This window comes from Poecilia formosa, unplaced genomic scaffold, assembly GCF_000485575.1.
Source record: "Poecilia formosa unplaced genomic scaffold, Poecilia_formosa-5.1.2 Scaffold81, whole genome shotgun sequence".
Taxonomy (NCBI): Eukaryota; Metazoa; Chordata; class Actinopteri; order Cyprinodontiformes; family Poeciliidae; genus Poecilia; species Poecilia formosa.
This window is the reverse complement of record NW_006800020.1, coordinates 713007-728911: the sequence shown is the minus strand read 5'-3', so window position 1 is coordinate 728911 and position 15905 is coordinate 713007. Positions and strand designations below refer to the sequence as shown.

The 15905-nt window shown below is 38.8% G+C and overlaps 1 protein-coding gene across 3 annotated transcripts; it reads right to left on the bottom strand.

The window, feature by feature from the left end:
- Nucleotides 1-2717: 2717 nt before the first annotated feature.
- On the bottom strand, nucleotides 2718-15241 carry LOC103141230 (transient receptor potential cation channel subfamily M member 1-like). Of its 3 annotated transcripts, none has more exons than XM_016673713.1 (9): nucleotides 15106-15241; nucleotides 13077-13156; nucleotides 5636-5712; nucleotides 4780-4975; nucleotides 4488-4701; nucleotides 4070-4194; nucleotides 3826-3997; nucleotides 3027-3201; nucleotides 2718-2933 (listed from the first exon to the last, which is right to left on the bottom strand). In XM_016673713.1, exons 1-9 carry the CDS (start codon nucleotides 15224-15226, stop codon nucleotides 2777-2779), a joined length of 1317 nt encoding a protein of 438 aa, XP_016529199.1. In that variant the 5' UTR covers nucleotides 15227-15241; the 3' UTR covers nucleotides 2718-2776. The 3 variants fall into 3 exon arrangements, with proteins under 3 accessions (XP_016529199.1, XP_016529200.1, XP_007556838.2); XM_016673714.1 differs by lacking the exon at nucleotides 15106-15241 and adding an exon at nucleotides 13253-13277; XM_007556776.2 differs by having other exon boundaries at nucleotides 2840-3201.
- Nucleotides 15242-15905: the final 664 nt, after the last annotated feature.

The following is a 15905-nucleotide window of genomic DNA, read 5'->3' as shown; positions in this document are numbered from 1 at the left end:
TATATCTCACCAGTCTATCTTTAACAGAAAAAAAGCTCTCTTCACTGAGCTTTCATCTACCCTGCTTAAGGCTGTTTCCCTTTTCGTCCACATCCTATCCATATTTCATGTCTTAAATGCCATGTATAATAATCAGCGTCGCTGCTGTGGAACATTTTGTATTGATTGGTTAATATACACAGACCACTCACTGGTAAGTTGTGCCCGTAAACGAAAATGTGATTGCGGGCAATATCCACTCGGTTCCAGGCCAGGGCCAGACTGAGCTGGTCTGCTGCGGATGCATTAGTGCCTGATGCAAACAAACAATCAAAAGCAAAGAGAACCTGTAAGAAACAGGTCAATGCTGCCTGCAGTAATAAAAAAAATATTGCTGTGAAGTTATTCTGCAATTGCAGCACAGGTCAACATGATTCAGGACTGCTAATTTTAAAACTTGAAACCATTCATATTTTTTTTTTTTAATATGGCCAAATTGCCAAACAGCAATTTTATGTAACCAAATACTGAATCTTAATGTAAAATATCCACTGGTTACATTTGATCCCAATTGTGAGTTAAAGCTGGAAGTGTTTGGCAAGTCTCAAGTGTTTCTGAGGATATTGTAACCTAACTAAATATTTTCAGCTCAGACGATACTCGGTTGGTGCATCATTTGAATGAAGGATTAAGTAGTCTAAAATGTCTGGGAAGATGGCTGCTCTGACTTTGGATTTGTAGAAAAGTAATTGACCAACACTAGAATACCTTTTAACAAGGCAGTCAGAATAGCCATTTCAATATCCTGCTGCCCCTCAGAACCCATTCGAAAAACAGTGATCTACATGCAGGAAAGGAGAAAAAGAGAGTTTAATAATGGTTCAACAGAAAACAGAACTAAATTACCTTAGAGTTTATAATTTTTCTGGAAATTATTTTCCCACCCACTTCTGGTTTTAACCAGAACTCCAGACTTCTACATTCTTTGTCCATCGTTATGAAAACAAGGAGCCACTTTTCTCAGCAAGGAGGAATAGCCCTCGCTTTGTTAAAGATTCAGCTGTGTCCAACAATATTATGCAGACCATTCTGTCACATGCATTCATAGCAGATTGAATTAGACTTGCCTGAACACTGACACTGCACACCAAGCCACGAGATAGGTTAACAATAAGCATCACACAACAGTTTAAACACTGTAAACATTTTTCTTGTCCATTCAATTGTCAGTTCTTTTGTCTGCGTTTGCTTATTCGATAAAAGTGTCTCACTATTTTTGCTTTTTCATCAGTTTAATCCAGCTGCTTCAAGTGGTGCACTTATCATAGAATGGAAGGATTGTATCAGGTCAACACACTTTCACCTGCGCTTAAAACATTGCAGCATCAGATTGTGGATATCCTACAGTGCTATGATCCTTGGAAAAGCTGTTAAAGTTGCTTATCCTGGTCTGTCGGAGAATTATGCAGCCTAAAACATCAGAGTGTGTCGGAGGAGTGATACCACTCTGAAAGCCAAGGGAGGATTAGCGACATAGAACCTCTCCTGTATCTGTGTGCAACATGCTTTCTATGAAAACATAAACTAAGCGCTTCCACCAAGCAAGACGGAGTGTGCACTGATCTTCCTCATCTAGATCTATATGGTTTATCAAGGCTTTATATGCTGGGTAATCCTCATCGCATCACTTGTGAGGATTCTGCTCCAGATGCCATTTTTGAAAAATGTGTTTTGCGAACATTTTTATAATTATGATTAATCTAGTGCATATTCCAAGCCTGGTCAATGCTACATTCAGGGTCCTGGAAAGGTGTTCATATATCCTTTGAACTTTTTCCCACATTTGATAAGGTACAATCACATACTTAATTGCATTTTATTTTTTGGAGGGTATGGGGGCTCATGTAAGACTGATTACAGCTGCAAGTATTTTGAGTGTCTCTTACAGCGTTGCACATCTAGAACCTAAAAGCTTTCTTTATTCTTCTTTGCAAAAGAGCTTAATCTCAGGGGAAGGAAAATGCTTGAAACTAACAAATTTCAAGCCTTGCCACAAATTCTTGATTGGGTTTAAGTCTTAATTTTGACTTGGCCATTGTAAAACTTAAATAGGCTCTGTGTTAAAGGTCAATTCTCTGGTGGAAGGTGAACCTTCACCACTGCTTAAGACTTTTGCATCCTCCAACATATTTTCTGCCCAGCTTTCATTTCCCTGCTGCATAGCTTTGTAAGTTGGGCACAAAGTTGAGTTTTGGTCTTGGCACAATCTTCTACGATTGTTCAATAACGTTCTCTATCAAAACCCATGAGGCTTTTACATCGCAGCAGTTTTTGAATTGTGTCTAAGTGGAGTCTGTTCACTAACTAAGTGACCTCTGATGTCATTTGGTTGCACTGGATTTTATTTAGGCTGAATGCAAATTCATGATATGCTTTTCAGATCTTTAGTTGTAAAAAGCTTGGAAAACCATGTCTCATTTTTTGCCTCAACTTCAAAGTACTGCATAACATTGAATGTATCGCAAATGTTGTCTTAAATATGGTGAAGATTTTGGTTGTAAAGTCATAAAATGTGAAGAAGTTAAAGGGATATAAATATATTTGCAAATGATTTTAGAAAAAGGATTTAATTGCCGACATGATCCAAAAAGCTAAAAACAAAATTTGTTTATTCACACTGTTAATGGAGATATACACAGATGAGTGAGATGGATACATGAATGACAATGGACACTGGATGATTTCAGAAATGTTTATTATGTGACAAACACACAACATTCCCACATGAAAGATGATTTCAAACATGAATAATACCTTCGCTGTTACTCACCAACTCCCTTTTTTTCATGCACTCCATTACCATGAGCAGGATCTGCTGAGACTGGCTTTTGCTATAATTAAACGTCTTCTGGATTGTGACTAAGAGCTGGTCTCGGACATCATCGTTAACCAGGCTTCAGGAGAGGATTGATAAATCATATTTAAAACTTCTTTGACCCGAGAATACCACCAAGGCGTTGCGAGAGACGAATTATCTGAGACCTCACCCTCCATCCTCTGAGAACTTGTGTGCGAAGGATATGATGTCTGAGGCGCGGCCGCTGCCATCGCAGACCACCACGGGGATGGGAGGCTCATCCCTTAGGCTCTCTAAGGTGATGGAAATGACATTGGGACCTCCCTCCACTATCAAGCACACAAGAGGAACACCCTGACCCAAACCTGGAACACATGAAGACAAAGAGTTTGTCCAACTAGTCAACTCGGACACTAAAGAAAAAGAAACAGAATTTCATGTGATGGAGGAAGAAGGGAGTGAAGTCAGTGGTGACAGCTGAGCATCCCTTTGCTGTCCCTGCCTTATTGAAGTTCCAGGCATAGGATGACAAAGGGAAGCCCACGGGTCACAGGGGAGCTCTCCAACAACTTGTCCTTTAAGAACCTCGCTCACACTCGCAAGTTCTGCACATAAGCCCACATTTGTGTGACCTCTGTCAGTCTGTTGGGTTTTTATCTAAATCCTCAAACTCATCCCCAAGCAAACCAGCTGTGACAACAGAGCGTTGATGTATGCACCACGCCCTCTTCTTTTATCTCTGTGTATTTTATTAACAGTGTTACATTCAGGATTTGTAAAGTTACAATATTCTAGGTCAATGTTTTTGCATGAATGACATTTCTAGACAGAACACAGGTGTTTAGAATTTCTTTTTATGTGAACAAAGGCTAAAGACATTAAAAAATAATAGTTAACTACCAATCTAAGATAATTTGGATGCACCACTGGGACATGTACATAATCTCTGGCCAAGAGGCCCACGATCTCCTGAATCCATCCCTGCTTACGAGTGTTGATCTTCTGCAAGGAGATGTGCTTCTCCAACAGTCGACGGAGTTTGACCTCAGAGCCATACTTCCCACAGGTTCCGTTGTCGGTGAGGATGAAATGAGAATGGCTGCTGTTGAGCACTGCCAGCTTACTCAGTGGGTTTGCCATCGATTGATAGGGTCTGGTCACCTAGAAAAGCAACGGAGAGAAAAATGTCAAACAGAGCTATCAAAGAAACAAAGAAAGAAATTCTGCTCTTACATCTTTTCCAATGAGATCCTCTTTGTTCTCCAAGATGCCCCAAGGAGCAATCCCTATTGCACACACCTTCCCTCGCGACTTGGATGAATGGTCCTTTAAGGCATCCCCAACGTGACGGATCACGCCTAAAGTAAGATTAGCAAAACAGATTGCAATGAATAAAATCTTTTTCCAGAAACCTCACGGAGCTTCGTCATGGGACATACTTTGGCGAAATCCACACAAATTGCAATTTGTGCTAAATTTCCAAGCAATGGTTCTAATTATAGAGCTTAAATCTGTGACAGTGTGCTTGATAAACCTCTTCCCTCAGGAAATTGCAGCAGAGATGTTATGCAATGACATTTTAGAGTCAAGGTAATCTTCTAATGTCGCAATCTGGTATTTATTTAGCAAACAGTAAAAGCATTAGAATAACCTGTGTTCACTCCGCCCGTGAAGATCCAAGCTCCAGTGGTGACGGCTGCTTTTATCAGGCCTTTGCCAAACACTTGCTTGAGTTTGGGTTGGAGATCAAAGTTCTGGAGACCCCCATGCACCGAAATGAGCAGCGTGGGCAGCTCCAGCTGCCAGTCCTTCACCATCAGATGCAGGAGGTTGTCAGGCTTGGTGTCATAAGAGACTCGAATGTACTGTGGAAGAAAATCATTTCAGCCGGTTGTGTTTGCTTTAAGCTGCGTGACAAATGGGGAAAATCTCAACTCACTCACCATTGCCTTGTTGATGAATCCTCCTCCCTGAAACTCAATGATCCCATAAGAGTCTGTAGGGTAGGTCCTGGTGTGCTTCACCACACTCCACTTATCATTCGGTGTCTCGATTTGCACCAGTGGGGTCGCCTCTGCTATGGAATTGGCACCAGGAGGGATGGCCACGTGTTGCGTCACCAGCTGACCACAGGCACATCTGCAACAGATGCATTCCTTGTGAATTAAGAAATGCTTTGACTTTTTTTCCCCTCAAAGACTTGTGAGAGAAATCACCTGTTTAAAAGGGGCTTTTCCTGAACGTGTCTTTTTTCATTTTCTTTGAAAAATGTGCACTGCTCGTCAGCAGCACACCAGGCAATAAGTAAGTTTGTAAAATCTCCAATAACGGTACTTTGAGCTTAATGAGCACTAAATAATTTAGAAAAACAATACAGAGAACATATTTCTAACAAAAAAATAGAAGTATGTAGAATTAGATAAATATGAATTCCTTATTATTATTACAGGTGAGGGTTAAGGTTCATTGTCTTTTATGAATGTCTTTTATTACATATCAGCTTCTGACCAACAAACTTACAATGGACAAGATTTCTTATTTTATTCTATTCAACTCTTCTGAACAAGATCAACAGCCAATAATTTTGATTGTATTCATTCTTAAGAACTGTTTTTTTACAGCATAAACATTGTTTGATATCATTGAATTTATGTGAAGAATTATAATGCCACACTCTTCCTTTTCCATGACACCAAATTTAAGAATTACTGATCTAAACATTTGTAAATAATTGCAAATCCTTGTTGAAAATCTGACTTGTCACATAATTATTTTTTATTATTATTATTTTTTTCTTACCTGGTTGGGTCCTTGCTGGGAAATATGTGAACACATTCCCTTTTCAGGAATGTCCTCTCAATCCAAGCTTTCTGTGCCTGCGAAGACAAAACGTGACAGAACCTAAGTGAGCATTACGAGCTTTATCATTGCTTCCCCAGGAGATCAGCCTCAGCGATCTGTCTGAATTTAAGTTGCACTTTCCAAATCCTCTTAGTTGTAATCCCTGGCTAAAAGATGCTGATAGTTTGAAATGTGCAAAGAACGCATAAATCACTGACAGGAGAAAATATTTCAGCCTGAAATAGAGTGAATATAGTTAGTGGTGGATTTCGGTCCAGTGGCTCCAGCTTAGAAGAAAACCAGTCCGTTTTCTTTTAATAGCGCAGAGTGTTGCAGAGTGAGAACTTGATACAAGTTAAAAAAGAAGTATCCCACACATTTCTTGTTCTCCAGGGTGGATCAAAGTTTCCCAGAACACGATGCATGTTTTCTTTCCATCTTTCTTCAACCCTCCCAGCCCCCTTCCCAAGAGCTTTTTATAACAGTTGCATTCCAGTCAAATCTGCTGAATAATCTGCTGCCATACCTTCCAATCAATTAGAAATAAAAATTCAGGCAGAACAGAAGGTATTAAATTATGTGAAAGCATCTCCAACTGAGTCGCATGAGAATGAATTAGAGGCCATGCACAAACTCTGCTGGTGTCTTGTGACTTGTCACAAGTTCTGCAGACACAAACCGCTCTCACCTCAAACTCACATGTATTAAACATTTAAAAGGTTGAGCCTTTTAGTTTAATTCTTCCCACACTTTGTTTAGATCTTCTAAACCAGTGGAAACATAATGTTTTATTAGTTTTATTTTTGTCATTGAAACAAAAGGTATTCCGTCTGCTTATCAGCAACCCGTTGTATTTTACTGTTGCCTTTTCCATCTTATTTTTCTCTCCCTCTGAATCGCCTTGGCTTGCAGTCTTATCATGCGTCATTAAACAACCAGAGCTCCTGCTGTGCTGCCCGCTCATATTTAACTCGTCTGAATTCACTCTTCAGGGTCTGCAGAGCAAATTACCTCCCAGTCTATTAGGTATTTCTGAAATATTGTTATAAATTAGGTTTGTAAATACACTTACATGCAGCCCTCTGTTGTAGCCTTACAGTCCCCCTCTCCGGTACTACAACACGTTAGGGTTTGAGATGTGAAGAGAAGTCTGCTGCTCCTTTGGTTGAGCCTTCCTCTCGTGCTGCATACCCTGCCAAGCTCTCCCATTGAATCCCACTGGACATGAAACTTCTTCACTTTATGAGGGCAGCCTAATATGATGAGCATGTGAGCAAGGTCTTTGTTCGCCCAAGTCCCATGACTCCAGTTCAAGGTAATCCTTTTGGGAGTCCCATGACCCCCTTCTGCATGCCCACGGGGTATTTTCATCCTTGGCTTGAAACAAGGCACAATAAATCTACTTTGATAACCAGCCCCTAATCTCCCAATTTGTTTAAACCTCATTTCTTTGTTTCCCCCCTGCACTTCTGTGGATGATCTTGTGCATGTGTCTGGGGAAGACGGCACAGAACGCCTAAACTAGTTGGTCAGAGACTCTTCAAGTTTTCATCTGAAAATCTTCAACCCCCCCTCATTACCAGCCCTTCCCTCACTCCCCCCAAAACTCTCTTGATTTCAACTTCATTTGCATAATTGGGAGAATTGGATGCAGACATACTTTTGTGGGACACCTTGTTAAAGAATGACTGGTTTCCAGACGGGGGCAAGGTCAGTCAATGCTAATTGCAGTTAATCTCTATTTCCACACACCACATTTTTATGGAGACAAGTGAAAAAAAAAAAAAAAAGCAAATCTATTCACACCCCTTGAGTTTGGTCACATTTACTCAACTTACAACCACTGGTCGCCTTGTTCTTTTACAAACAGAACATGGCCGACTAAACACAGATCCACACCAGCCTTTTCTGATTGTTAACTTGTTATAAAAACAATCAGGCTTTTTAATTATCCTGTTCACTTTGTGTTACAAAGAATGTGCTTTAAACCATGGCAAAAGAAGGTGAAATGAGGTTAAAAACCTCGAGCAATCCTGCATTAAATGTATTCTGTCAACACTCTCATACGAGCCCCTTTTATGGCTAAAGAGAGCAGTTCGAGCCCGACCGAGCTGACGATAGAAAATACAGCGTGAGAGAGCCCCAACATCCACAGAGTTCACCTGTTTTTTGTCCTGCTCAAGTTCAAGCCGTTGTTCATTTCAGCACAGCAAAAGTAAAGCGCATTTTCAGAAGGGGATATTTGGCGAGTAATGACGCATTTATTTCAGCTTATTTAAACTCATTAACCACAGAAACTAAAGCCAGAATCCAGTCGGCCAGCAAAACTGCTGCCCTCGTTAGGAGCTTGCCTTTAGCACTTAGCCAGCAAAGACCCTGGAGAATTTAGACGTCGCAGGAACAGATTGTGTCACACCAAGCAAGTAGTCGAGACTTAACGCTAGCGTCGAAACAAAACCCAACATTCATTCTGGAGCGCACGCTTTTCTGGGAAGATATTTGCCTAAAACATAAGGAAAGTTGTGCAAGTTGAACATGGTAAGTTCATGTTTGTTGAAAGAGATGAATATTAAAAACTATAAAACTAGAGTTTTATAGGTTGTACGGATAATTATTTTGTTCTCTTGAAACTGTGACCCCTGACCCCATTAATAGCCCTCACATGTTTCTCCATAACTTTTTTTCCTCACTCACTTACAAATTGTAGATTTTCTGTACATTTTCAAACACATACAGGCCACATAGGCAGCATGCCATCCATTCTCTTCTTCTTTTTTTTTTTATTGAAATCACATGGTGTTGGTCTCCTGACCCACAGCTTAGCAGCAAATTTGTTTCAGTGAAGCTACAATTGCACCATTGAACCCCTAAAAGCCATTTGAACAAGTTGTACTGATTCATTTCAAGTTGCTATCGGGATCCCACTGAAGTGTAAGATAAAAAACTAATTGCTCAGCTTTGATTGGCAATGGGGTTAGAGCTTAATGAGCTGTGGCACAAATAAAACACAGTTGTAATAAATGTGCTGGACACATAAAAAGCTTTCTTTTACAAGGATTGACTTAAGGGTAGAAGATTTTTGTAATGATTTTTACATTTCTCCGATTTTGAAACTTCGGTTTGGCAAATTGGTTCTCGCTGTGAGGCAGGCTGATTTTAGACGGCCCTGCTTGTAAATGAACTCATTGTCCTCCAGAGTCTGAAAATCCATTTAGGCGTCACGAGTCCGACATGTCACTGATTATCCCCAAGAGTCAGAGGAGTCATAAGACATGTTTTAGAGCTGCTGTTTTTCCACCAAAGATAGAAAGGCAGAAATAAATGAAATCATAAAAACAGAAAATAACTGAATTTTGAGATATTCTCTAAGTACGCAATCTGAAAGTACTGATGTGTTGATAAAGGCGTATTTATGACCTATGAAAAAAGCTTTTAAGTGGAAAATGGTGAAAATATGGAATGTAAGGGGGGGAGGATGCACAACAGTTTTCAGTTGTTATTTTGCTTTTATGTAAACATTTAGGAGAATTACAGCCAATCTCAGATAAACTATATAGTGGTTTGTATTTTTGGAGTAAAGATAGATAAAAAAAAAAAAAAAAACTAATTTAAGCAGTGAAATTACATTTTTTACATGAAAGTTTATTTTTAGATCTGCTGCTAGCTACTACTTGTTAAACTTACAGCTTGTCAACACAAAATACTCTGTTCTCCTTTCTTTCCTATTTTGAAGAATATTTATAACTAGTCCTTTTCTAATGTCATTCATGACAAAGATAATTTATAAAACTGTAATTTGTTGAAAATATCCAGTATATTATATTCTTTGATGGAATTGTGTTAAAAACTCAAGACTGGACATTTTTCAGTCCAATCTTGTGGAGATAGACATTCTCCAAATTCTGAAGCTTTAATACATTTTCTTTGAATTTTCTCTTAACTGTGTAACTTGAGTTAAATGTTCTGGGTTTCCTTCCTTAAGCTTCTTTCAGTAGGTTTCTGGGGTTTCCTCTCATTCCTTCTGGCAAAATTGGTGGAATAGAGTCACACACACACTTTTCAGACCTGTCTAGAAATCTTCTGTAACAGAGATCAGGACTTTGCAATGAACACTTCAAAAACATTCCCTTTGTTGTCTTTGAATCACTTTGTAGCTAATTTGATTGCATGGTTATGGTCATTGTCCATTGGTAAAATTAACTCGGGGCCAAGTTTTTACTTCCTGGCTCCTGTTTCTACAGTATCTCTACATAATATCCTTTCTATGGCACCATTATTTTGTGACGTGAACCATAGACCTCAATTAAAAGACCACCACAACATGGCATTATGCTGCCACCTGTTTGCTCCCCACTACATATGATATTCTCAGATTTACAACCTTCCAATTTTTTTCCAGCAAATGTAAAGAGGATCATTATGCCCTAGAGTTGTTTCTCTAGACATTTTCTCTTTTGTTCCTTAGTCCATCCATAGACCGTAATCTTCTTCTTCTTGTTAGCCCATGTGATTAGTTCACTGTTACTAATGAGACTTTTACCAGCTGCAGCCAACATCTTCACCAGGTATTTACTTTTGTTTTCAAGGTTCTTTTACACTTTCCCCGCCAAAACACTTTAACCTCTGGAACACAAAACCTGTCTCCTTTCCTGAAGGATATGATGTCTAGATATTTCGAGAAGCTATGGATGTGCAACACCATTGCAGTTAAAGTGTGTGTGATGGAGCATCAGTTTAACTTTCTCTTCAGCATTCATTCAGCTTTCAGATAAATAACACAGGGGCATGTTTGTGTGACAACATACAAGTAGTTTCCCACAATATACATAAATGTAATGCATTTTACACCTGTATATATAAAGTTTGACTAGGCTGAAAATGCTTATTTCTATTCAATGAATCTTGAGTTTATATCAGTATTTTTCTGCGTGCTTTATTAGGTCATCCAAATTTGTCATGTGCTCCAGATAATGTAATCTGATTTTCATTTAATGATTAGTTGAATTGTTTAATCCTATTGCAAACCTTCAAATTTCATCTAAAAGTTCCTTTTTTTTATTATTGTTTTTCATTAGAACAAAATAATTTTAGTTTATAAAAGTTGAGTACAACAACCATATTGCTTTTGTTTAGCATTAAGGAACCTTTCTGTAATGCTGCCACTTTTAAAGATTGTTTTAATTTTCATGAGCTTTCTTCACACAAAGAGCCTGCTGTGCCTCGGCCTGAAACAGTGAAACCTCATTCTCAGGATGTGAGCCCTTAAGCTTTTTAACGCTCTTCGGCCCTCACCTGACCTGAGCCTGACTCTTACATCACACACAGTCATATGAGGCTGAAAATCACTGGGTTTGTTAATCAAATTTCCACTGACTGTCCTGCCCTTGTGTATTTGAACAATGGAAGCGATTAATTTGTTCATGAAAATTTATCTCACAATTTCGCCGACCGTCAGGCTAGAGGCTTTGTGGATGTACTTCTTTCTTTCTTTCATACTGCAAGCTGAACCTTTTTCTCAGAATAGGATGAATAGAGATGAACGCTTTCCTAATTTCATTAATGGCAACAGGGTAATATAGTCTGAGCACGCTTAGATGAATGTGCTTGGTGATGCAGAACCTGTGGCTAATGCTCCCAACAAGCACGACATCTGCCCTCATTGTTTTAATTTGTGACTTTTTTTAAACCTAATTTCTAAATGACAAGGATGAAAAATAATTTGTGGTCCATACCGCGAAGCACCATAAACTACGATTATTTTGGAATAGAAAATTAAATCTACAATGAAAGCAACCAAACTATTATATGTGACCAGAAAAAAACGTTGAACGTGGTACTTTGTTGAGTTTTGATACTATTAATATCACAGAACTGTTCACTTTGGAGCATAGTTTAAGTTTGCCCAGTGCAAAAACCTCATATAAAAAGTTTGAGGAATGTATTCTAATTTGGTTGCACCAGAACATTTAAAGGTTGCTAAAATATTCACAAAAAGAGCATAGTTTATCATAGTATGTTCTCATTAATGTCTAATAATCACATCTACCCTTTAATGTTTAACTTTTCGACATTGACTGAATGATCCAAAAAGCTTGAAATGAACCATAGTTCTAAACCACGAGGGGTCTTTGTGGCATTCTGGCACGACTGTGTTCTTCCACAAAATCAGTAAAAAAAAAAAAGGGGGCTTATTTGTTGATTTGCTCTCTGTTAGTCCATGAAAAATATACAAGCTAGATGCTTTCAATGATGTGAACTGAAGCATATTAATCACATGAAAGCAGAGTTTAGAAAGAGTCTGCAATCTGTCATGACTCCACAGACAGACCATTTTAAAGGATTAAAGTTGTGTTCAGGGGAAACTAGATGCTCAGTTTTAAACACCACTTAATGGTGACTTTAGATGGTTTTGGATGAAAATACTGACCTTATAGCCATACTTCTGCCCATGTAACCTGAACAAACCTGCATTTCTGTGAAAGACTCAAGGTTTTTTTATTTTTGTTTTCTTGGTGTGATAACAAGTGTGATCATATCTGGATTCCAGTGTTTTGTGCTGCAGTCTGCCTTTTTTTTTTTTTAAATTCAGCCCTATTTATTCAAAAAATCTCATATGAAACCCAAAACAACAAACTTCCATTCAGCTGTCGCCTGGTTAATAAATTGAGTAAATATGTGCGACATGATCTCAGTGTAAATACATCTGTTTTGTGAAGCCCTCTGAGGTTTGTTAGAGAACATTAGTGAACAAACAGAATCATGGAGAAGTAGGAACACAGCAGGCAAGTCAGGGAGAAATCTCTGAGGGATTTTTTTTTAAGCAAGATTGGATTGGAAATCAGTATCCCAAGCTTTGAGCATTTAATGGAACACTGTTCAACCTATTATCTGAAAATGCATAAGAACAAGTTCCTTTCTTTAGACTACATGGAAAATTCTGTTTTTTTGAGGAAAACTAACACTGAATGTTACCTTGAACACACGATCCAAACGTGGCGGTGGCAACATCATGCTGTAGGGAGACATTACATCTGATGTGCAAAATGTAATGTTGTTGACTGTGTGTTTGTATTTTTATGATCTAAAGCACTTTGAAATGCTTTGTTGCTGAAATGTGCTATACAAATGAAATTTGACTGATTAATGTTTTCAGGAGAAACATGAAATGTGGTCAGAGTTGATTAGCACTTTACAATTTTTTAGCTTCTGTGTTTTTGTCTATTGCATGGAATCCTAATAAGATAAACTTTTGACTGTAGCATGAGAATATGTGAAAAAGTTCAAGAGGTATAAGTAATTTTCCAAATGACTGCAGGTTACTAAAACCAGGCGACGTCAATTCCAGATGACAACTTTAAAAACACTGAAAATAACCTGTTTTCTGCAGGCTTCCTCTTACCTTTTGTGAGCCAGATGTGCTGCGTTTGAGGGAGGATCTTTTAAAAGTGCCAGCCTGGCCCTTAGTGTCCATCTTGAATGCTTTAGCACAGAAAAGGGATCCTCAATGAGCTTCAGCCACAAAGCTGAGGCATGACTGTCTCCTCTAAATTCAAACTTTGAAATAATTAGGCCTACGATTCTCCATCAGTGCAGGTCTGAGTGCTTCTCTCCCCTCTCTGCAGCTTTCACTCAACTGACAAGACAGATATTCCAGCCAGGGATATAAATCACTTGATGACACACTTGACACATAGACCCTTTTCCTCTGCCGGGCATCCCATAATCAGGCTTAATGCAGCCAGCTCTTGAGGCCTCAGAGTCTAATGGATAGAGATTTAATAAATGGTTATTGAAGGTAAATCTGCTTTGGTACACCACAATGCTGAAAAGAGCTGAGAGGGGCCGTGAAAGCTGTGATGCCAGTGTTAACTGGCCGAGAGCAGACGGTTGTTTCACCAGATGAGGCGCCCAGCTCCATGTGTCTGGAAGGGGAGACAGTAAGGACTCAGCAGGGTGCAGGTGAACAGACAGGGAACAGTAGATCCCTTGCATATACTCAAAAGCAGTTACACTGCAGTAGCTGTACTGAGTTATTTGTGCAGGTTTTCACGCAAAAATGCTCAAATGTTCTGAACTCATGTGTTGTGTTAAATTATGTTGCAATGTGTACCAGCATGTTCAAATTCCACTGCTTTTGAGTAAGATGGACAGAGAGAAGCTCATTACTGAGTATGTGTTCAAAGTTCGTCTTGCTCCAAGTGAACAAAAAAAAAGTAATGTTCAACAACTCCCTCTGCTGGACACACATTGTAATGATCTTTTGAGTGAAAATGAAAGCGTTCAGTTGTGTTCGATGCGACAGTGATCATCACACCACATCACTTTTGCACATTTTGTCATCTTACAACAACAAATTTTGAAGTGGAAGGAAAAAGTCACGTGTTTTTCAAACACCAATCATATACAACAATCAGAAAACGGTTGCCTGTTTTAGTATTATGATGTTTGTTAGAGAACAGCAGTGAATAAAGAAGCTTATGACCAAAGAACAGAGTTGACTGGTCAGATATAGACCTGTGGACATTTTTTGAGGGTTAGGTTGGAAAACCATGGCCCAGGTTTTTAATATTTTAAGGAGCACTGTTCGGTCTGTTACTTTAAAAAAAAAAAACAAACAAAAAAAACATGGGAGTAGTATGGCATAACTTAAACCTTTCCAAGACATGGTCATAGGAATTCACCTCTACAGTGAGACGTAAAAGTGTTCTGATCAGATGAGACAAACAGGAATCGTTTTACCCTAAATGCAAAATGGAAAATGTGGAAGAAAACCTGAATAGACATTCCCACAATGCAACATGCTGGTGACAGCATAATATTGTGTTGAGGCCTTTTTTTTTTTCCTCGACTGGAATCGGGAAGCTGGGCAGAGAAAGATGGAGCGAAATACAGAGCAATACTGGAAGAAAACATGGCAGAGAGGAGGTTCACCTGCCAGAAAGACACTAATCAAAAATATTTTAGATCAAAAGCTGTTTGTTAGAATGACCCAGTCAAAGTTCTGTCCATAATCTAATTGAGTATTTTGGGCAAGGCTCTACATCCATTCGAGTGAGCTTTAATTTAAGAAAGAATGTCAGCCTCTTGACGTATGTAGCTGGTCGAGACATTCTTCACTTGCAGCTGGTGAAAGATGGTTCTACAAAGTGTAAACTAAAGAGGGACTGAATACAAATGCATATGCCACTCTTTCAATTTGTTTTATTCGTAACAACAATGTCTTATTTTCCTTCCACTTTACAATTATGCAATATTTTTGCACTGGCTTGCCATATAATACCATTGAAGTAAAAATAAAATGACAATCTGAGCTTTACAATGTTATGATAGCTATCAACAGCTATCCTGAAGAAGAGGTGTGCAGTATTTAAAAACAAACAGGAGACGGTTAACTGTCAATCACTTTGAGCCATGAGAAACAACTCTACCTGCTGTAGTCAGATCCCCTTTGGTAATGATCACAATCACTGCATGCAAACCACTGGCAGATGACTTCCTTGTTTTGGTGTGTCGAACGCATCGGAGAGAGTCCCGCTGAATGCGTCTCATAATGGATAATGCGCAATTTCTCCTTGTAAGCAGGCACAGATGAGCTTTATTATCTGTCAGTGGCTTTGCATAGGTCAGTGGAGGAGATTAGTTAGCCCCAGTGAAGAGTGGGACACACAGGGGGGGAGGAACATTCACTGAAACATGTGGCAACATAAATATAACTGGGGATGATGCAGGCCACTCCTGTAAACACATAAACAAAGTTTGTTAAACAGAAGTGAACTTTTGCATTTAGCCTGGCATTTTGTGGTTATGTGAAATAAATGGCATGAATAAAAATTTTCATGACTGCATTTCGTTGCTGTATAAACTGCCACCATTGACTTAAATATTGATGGAATCAGTTACAAAGGTTTTGCTTTTCCTTGAATCAAATTGTCTGTGGTTTGAGTTCTTCTGTTGCCTAACAGTTGACTTTGATGATCACAAAACCCACAGTCAGTAAACTGATACTTCATAAAGCTAATAAGTTAGAGTCAAAAACTTAATATTAAAACTTTTTTAAGCAACACAAAACTGACATAAATTTAGCACTGAAGAAACCTCCTACCAAATGTAAAAAAATAGAAAGTTTATCCACAAGAATTTGTTTTCTGTTAACCCTTAACCTCTTACCTAGCTTTATGTTAATGGATGATACGCCTGCCTCATATTAATTATTAGCAGATGCACCCTG

Bases quoted from the DNA above. Each gene is read 5' to 3' on its own strand.
- LOC103141230 (XM_016673713.1), bottom strand. From the start codon at position 15,226: ATGAGACGCATTCAGCGGGACTCTCTCCGATGCGTTCGACACACCAAA. The intron at 4,702-4,779 runs GTGAGTGAGTTG...TTTCTTCCACAG, and splicing joins GATTCATCAACAAGGCAATG to TACATTCGAGTCTCTTATGA. The intron at 2,934-3,026 runs GTGAGGTCTCAG...CCTCTCCTGAAG, and splicing joins AAGTTCTCAGAGGATGGAGG to CCTGGTTAACGATGATGTCC.